Here is a 6908-nt window from a genome sequence, read left to right as displayed (position 1 = left end):
CCCCCACCCCTCCCCACCGCCACCCCCCCGCTAGCGAGGGGCGGTGCTTGGGCCGCAGGCTCTGCCCTCGATCCCTGACGCTGGGAGTGGGCCGTGGCGCTAACGCCCTAAGTTATCCGAAGGCCTTCCGCGTACACCAAGAGATTCCTTCCCACACCCAGTGCTCCCGAACTCTGATTGAAATAGAATTCGATAAGCTATTAATTCTGGGAGAGGTCTGATGTCACATCTTGTGATAAATATACTGTTGTTTGCCTAATACTGTAGTATCTCTTAATAGCCATGCTGCCAGATTGAGCAGAAAATGTAAAGCTTTTATTCTTGAGAACCGCAGAGCCGTTTGCTCAGTACGTGCAGGCTCTACTTTCCTTTGTTTCGTTTGCAGTTCTAGGGTCTATGACGCTTACCCTGTTACCAACAAGTTTTATTCTTTGCCTTTTTGGGGGGATAACAAGGTTATTGCATTTGATTAGATTAGTGTTAACCCTTCACATTTGTAGTATATAACAGACAATATAATCTTAAATCTTTAACCTCAATTTTAGTGCGGGGGGGTGGCGGTACTCAAATAAAACTTACTGGTTTAGCTTATAATAAAGTGCATTGCTTCAGCCCTGGTAATGTACAGTTTAAACCAATACCATCTAACAAAGCTGTTTCTTATTGGTATAAACTCATATAACATTGTTTTTTAATGAGTTTCATAAATGATAATTAGCATTTAGGTATTACTTATAGGCCCTAATCTAAGCATTTGGAACTCTGTTAATCTGGACAATAACCTTGAGGTAGGCATATTTTCCGCATTTAGCAGATGAGTAAACTGAGGGACAGTAAGAAACCCAGGGCATCTGGTCCCAGAGGCAGTTTTAAAGTGGATAGTCAATTAAATACTCTTGTGTAGATTGACAGATGATGGGTCTAATGAACTTGGGGTTTGTGAATATGTAGAGGACCACATTTTCATTAATATCATATATTTTATGTAAATAATAAAATCAAACTTTGAAAAATGAATCGTTTATGCTATTATCTTCCAAACAGATCATGTGATAACAAGTCACACCATTTTGTACTGTAATACCAATGGGTTGGGCCCTCTGTTGCTCCTACGGGCTAATATTCGTAGCACTCATAATACCATAGACGGTTTCAGACTAAAGAGACCATAATAGTACTTAATTTATAATACTTAGATTATAATCCCAACTATGTGGTGACTATTGAATAAATTGTGCGATACAGACTTATTAAAGAATTTAATTTTATTTTCTTATTTTACTCTCCGCTGTCTTTCTGTATTTTGGGTTTGGTACAATTTTAATTGCATTCCTACTAAAATATTTCATATTTACATTTTTTAGATTTTTGCTGTTACTAATCTGGACAGGGCTCCCCAACTTTTATTCCAAGATTACAAAGTTTACTTTAATAATATTTATCCTAATTTCTTAAGTGAAAAGACTGAGACTTAAACAGGTTAAATATTACACACTATATCATACTTAGGCAGATGGGTAGTATAGAAATCCTGTCCTAGGGCTCAACGGACTTCAAAAGAACTTCTGTTTATTAACATTTTCAGAACCAATATATGGCGGAAGCATAGACCTATCATAAAAATGTGGTTAAATCTTACCTATGTACTCTACAATAATTCAGATTAAAACTTTACCATTTGAGTTTTTTAAATGTAGATCCTAACATTTGCCTGTTTTTAATGAACAGGTTAATTGTCTTTTTTTCCAAAGATATGGAATGAAAATTAGATTTTTTAATTATAAAAATTTAGAAAGGAAAACTTACGGTTGGACAGCAAGACCCTAAATTTAATTTCAACATCTGGTTTTCCACATTGTATACAGGCACTAGTGATTCTGTGCCATTTTCATTTCTTCAGATTTTTCCTCTCCTAGGATTCTCTCATATTTGTTATTATTTGAAGCTCTGATCGTGGCTCTGAATCATCTTTGTTCTTTTTTCTTCTCCCAGCTCTGCTTCAAAACTCCTGCAACTCATTTGCTGTGGAGTCTAGAATCTCTCTTGAAAGTGAGCTGACTGAGTGGGCTAAAATGCCATGGAACAGAAGGATATATGTATTAAGAAGTCATACTAATTTGCTCTATAAGCCGAATGGAGTGCCAGAGAATTTTCCTTTCCTGTGCTGAACTTAGGAGGTATACGTTTTGACCTGTATCAGTGATTCTATTTGAATCGATTATTTTAAGGTTACAATTTTTGTCCATATATGAAGGTTGCACCTAATTATCCCTGTAATCAGTTAAGCAAATGTCAGCTGTTCATATTTCAACCTTTTCTGCCAATAACTGCTGGAAGTGATTGAATGCAGCTGGAGGATAAAACTGACAATCATTATAGCCTGCAAAGTGTGAAATAATTTCATCGTACTATTGTGGTCTTTAGTCTGATAACTGATAATGTTCAGCTGATGAGACATGAAAAAAACCCCGTTTTATTATAATTTTAAAATAGTGTAAAAGAAAGGTGAGTCATGGGACAGCTCGGTGCTGTATCTGAGAGCTTGTTATAAGAATTCACTATAAGTGTAGGAAGGGAAATGCTTTCATCTGAAAGATACTGTGCTTCATTTACATTGTTTTCCCATCTGATAGAAACCCATGCTGAGTAACAGCACAGATGCAGCTCATTTGGGGAAAATGAAGGAAGAGAAGAAAAACGCTGGAGTGGAGCAAAGGAGGTGGCAGTCAGTCAGAGCTTCCAAGAAAACGGGTGTTTTTTCTTTTTTCACTTACCTGAGGCTCTCAGGGTCCACCTTGAAAGGGCGATGCCCTCACCTCTCCCACGGCGCCGTTTCCTCCCTGGCGAGTTTTCTCCCTCTGTGGACTCGCGGCCCTGCAGTAGCCCATCTGAGCTCCCAGGTAAGGCAGGGAAGCTCTTCCCAGGGGCCACTCCTCCCAGGGCCCCACGGCTGCCACGCCGGCTGGCCTGGTGTTCCATTGACTGGGAACAGGTGTGCTTCCTGCAGAGGCTGGGAGTTGGGGGCTTCGGCTCGGTGTACAGGGCAACTTACCATGGTGTGCCGGTGGCCATAAAGCAAGTGAACAGGTGCACCAAGAACCCACTGGCATCTCAGCGCAGTTTCTGGGCTGAGCTCAACATTGCAAGACTTCGCCATGACAACATCGTGCGGGTTGTGGCTGCCAGCACACACACACCTGAGTGCTTTAATAGTTTAGGCACCATTATCATGGAGTTTGGTGGCAATGTCACTTTACACCAAGTCATATACGGTGCTACCAGCTGCCCTGAGGAGGAGGAAGTGGAGCCTCTCTCCTGTGCCAGAGAGCAATTAAATTTGGCAAAGTGTTTGAAGTATGCCCTGGATGTTGTGAATGGACTGCTCTTCCTTCATTCACAAAGCATTGTGCACTTGGACCTGAAGCCAGCTAACATTTTGATCAGTGAGCAGGATGTCTGCAAAATTGGCGACTTTGGTTGCTCTGAGAAGCTGGAAGATCTACTATGCTTCCAGACTCCTCCATACCACCTAGGCGGTACCTACACCCACCGAGCCCCAGAGCTCCTGAAGGGAGAGACGGTAACGCCCAAAGCTGACATCTATTCTTTTGCCATCACTCTCTGGCAGATGACTACCAAGGAGGTGCCTTACATAGGGGAGCGTCAGTACGTGCTCTACGCTGTAGTGGCCTATAATCTACGACCATCTCTTGCAGCGGCTGTCTTCGCTGACTCCATCCCTGGGAGAAGACTTGAGAAGATCATCCAGGGCTGCTGGAGGGCCAGTGCTTTGCAGAGACCAAGTGCAGAACGTCTTCTGGTTGACCTTACCTCTTTGAAAGCTGAATTTGGCTGAGTCTAAACCCATATCAAGATAAGCTTGTCTTTGTTTCTATTTATTTTTAAAGAAGTGAAGATGTAGAAAAAAATCATTTGTAGGACAGACTTTTAGAAAATAAAGTTACTAAAAACTTCTTTAGTCTCAATACACTTTTTCTAACATAAATAGCAGAGCTACAAATCTAGTTATCTTAGTACTGCTAATAATTAACCTTATTCCTTTATAGAGTTACATACTTTGCTTTCAAAATTAGTGAGATTACTTTAACAGTTCCATAGTATTGCATTTATTCAAATTTGTTGTTGATAAAAACCAATTTGTCCAAAACAGAACTGAACCGTAAAATGCCAAAATTTTCTATAAATTCAAATAATATGTTCCGTACCTACCACCTAAATTTAAACTATTAACAGTTTACTTGCCCCACACCAAATAAAAACTTTTTTCAGAAAGATTAATTTTTTCTGCTCCTATCCCCAAGAACTTTTTGTTTGTAACGACAACACACAAAATTCAGAAACTGAGGTAAATTTATTTTAAAGGAATAATATCTTAAATGATTTCTTGTGATATTTTGAATTTATACATGCTGTGAGTAGAAAAAAATTGCTAAAATACTTCTGAGCTAGGTCTCTTACCTGTTATTTGGACTCCAGAAGTAGATGACAAAACAAAAGATTGTGTGATATGAGAAAAAATGATAACTTTGAGGAACAGTAAGATTTAACATGTGGTTGGAGGAGAACAGACAAGTAGAACCAGATTGCCCATTCTAGAAATCAAGGCCATGGCTCCCGGTACATACGACTTAAAAGAATGAGGTAACTGGACCTTGTCATTAGGACAACATTGACTTCCACTTTGCAACAGTCATTTCAGTGAGTGGTGGAGGGTGAAGCCATTACAGTGAACCAGAGAGTGTGGCAAGGGCTTCATACAGAAGCTGTGCCGGACTGTTAAGGAAGAAGAGATAAGCAGAAACCATAAAAGGGGTAATATACAGAATTTTTTAGATGATCGATTTGCTTTAGTTTAGCTTTAAGATGAAGGAAGTAAGTTTCTTTGTAAAAGAAGAAGAGACAAAGAACAAAGAGTTTAAAAACATGTGGAAGAAATGAAAGGTAGTACCTAGGAGAAGACATTGTAGCCTTGGAGAGAAAGAGCATCTCTTCCTGGATGTGAGCAAAGGAGGGTGAGACAACTGCCATTATAGGTAAGTTTTTAAGGAAGAAAAAGCGGATAGGGAAATTCTCTTCTGTGCATTTTTCCAGTTAAGAGTTTTAGAGGGTAGGGAGGTCTACAGAGTGAAATCATGGTTTAGAACTGTTCTTGAGGGAAGAAAAGGGAACTGCCCATGACTATGTAAAATATTGATACAGCATTGATAGCTCTGTCCATGTGGCATGGGGAACAAACCACCCATATACCTATAAATAATTCCCTCCTGTTTACTCTAACAACAGTAGCTCATGTTGGCAAGTTTAAGATACAGCGGATCAAAATAAATTACAATGTTCCACCAAATGTGTTAAAATGAGCTAACTATGCTGAATACCTCATCAACAAAACTGTCAGTGAGCTACAAGATGATCCCCTATTAAAGCATCAAAGTCCAAAATTCACTTCTAGAATGAGCATGGTCACAGCTTAGATTCAAATATCTTCCCTTTTCCTGGAAACCATACAGAGTGACAAAGAGAACAAAGGGGGAGGGACTGTGTAAACTCCATAATCAATGATAGTAGGAGACATAATATATGTACAAACTCCAAAATGCATTCAGTAATACCTAATGACAGAGCCTGTAGGAAAAGAGTGCAGGGAGCAGAAGGGGATAGCTCAGGGGAGGGCAGAGGGATCTATCAGTGGCAGATCCCAGAAAAACTTGGCAAAAATAGATACCCCAAAGCAGGTACTGGTCTGTGGCTTGTTAGGAACTGGGCATACAGCAGAATGCAAGCGAAAGTGGGTGAGCAAGCGAAACTTCATCTGTATTTGCAGCCACTCCCCAGTGCTAGCATCACTGCCTCAGCTCCACCTCAGATCATCAGGCATTAGATTCTCATAGGAGCACTAGTCTCTGGTGCCAAAAAGGTTGGGGACCACTGCGCTAAAGAACAAGTGCCCACTGTGAAGGACAAACATTGAGGAAGAAGCTCCTGAGAATGGGGCTGAGATCAAAATGAGCTGAGATTACAAGAGTTGGTAGAGAAAGAAGGAATGGAGTGTTGAAGAGGATCTAGGCATGGCAGAGCTCAAAGACTGGCAGCAAAATACCCCTCCTGAACATGGGAGTGTCCCCACTATGGTAGGATCAGAGAATACAAGACAGGTGCAGAAGTCTCCTGAGACCAGTTTCCTTGGAGAAAGACGTGTAACTGCATGGAGAAACCCACAGAAATGCCATATTTGTAGGAAACAAATATGGTCTTTTGGGTCGCAGAGAAAGGAAATATTTGAGTTGTATGAAGACCACCTCGACAGGAAGTAGAATAAGCCCATGGGTTGCTTCATCTGTAAGAGCTAAGCATATAGGAAATTATATAAAGCTGACAAGTCAGAGGTAAAAGCATATTTAGCAGTACAAATATAAAAGATAATACTATTGACTTAAATTGGGGCAGAAAAGGGGAGAGGAAAAGGGATATAAGCTGTCAGTGTTATTATCTATAGAAGTAAGCTAACAGCTATTGCCTGGGATTAACGAAATTATATACAGATAAATAATAGAGAAAAAATACAGCAAATACACTTCCTCAAAATCACAACTACCAAAACAAAACAAAAAGGCAAAAGAACCAAATGTAGAATGACAGACAATATAAACTGTAAAAGCAGAATAATAAAAAATGTCATTTAAGATCAAACATATCTTTCATATCAATAAATGTAAATGGCTTAATTTATCTTTAAAAAAGTCTATGTGCTGTTTAGATATACTCCTTTTTTGAAAAGCATGGACAAAGGTATATCAGGTAAATGCAAACCAAAAATAGTCACAATTTTATAATATAAAATAAAATTGAAGCCAAAGAAGGAAATTTAATAATGTTCAAGAATATAATTC

The 6908-nt window shown here is 39.5% G+C and overlaps 1 protein-coding gene across 2 annotated transcripts in view; it reads left to right on the top strand.

Moving 5' to 3' along the window:
* MOS (MOS proto-oncogene, serine/threonine kinase) overlaps positions 1-4336 on the top strand; it is a 5340-nt gene extending 1004 nt beyond the window's left edge. Inside the window, exons 2-3 of one of the 2 annotated variants that reach the window (XM_011359169.2) lie at positions 1993-2177; positions 2634-4336. In XM_011359169.2, the coding sequence (XP_011357471.1) occupies positions 2807-3856 (1050 nt within the window). In that variant the 5' untranslated portion in view covers positions 1993-2177; positions 2634-2806 and the 3' untranslated portion in view covers positions 3857-4336. The remainder of the gene's footprint in view (positions 1-1992; positions 2178-2633) is intronic. The other variant, XM_023530051.1, reaches the window with a different exon arrangement.
* The last annotated feature ends 2572 nt before the right edge of the window (positions 4337-6908 follow it).

Source organism: Pteropus vampyrus, unplaced genomic scaffold (assembly GCF_000151845.1).
Source record: "Pteropus vampyrus isolate Shadow unplaced genomic scaffold, Pvam_2.0 Scaffold45, whole genome shotgun sequence".
Classification (NCBI taxonomy): domain Eukaryota; kingdom Metazoa; phylum Chordata; class Mammalia; order Chiroptera; family Pteropodidae; genus Pteropus; species Pteropus vampyrus.
This window is presented reverse-complemented; position numbering and strand designations above follow the sequence as displayed.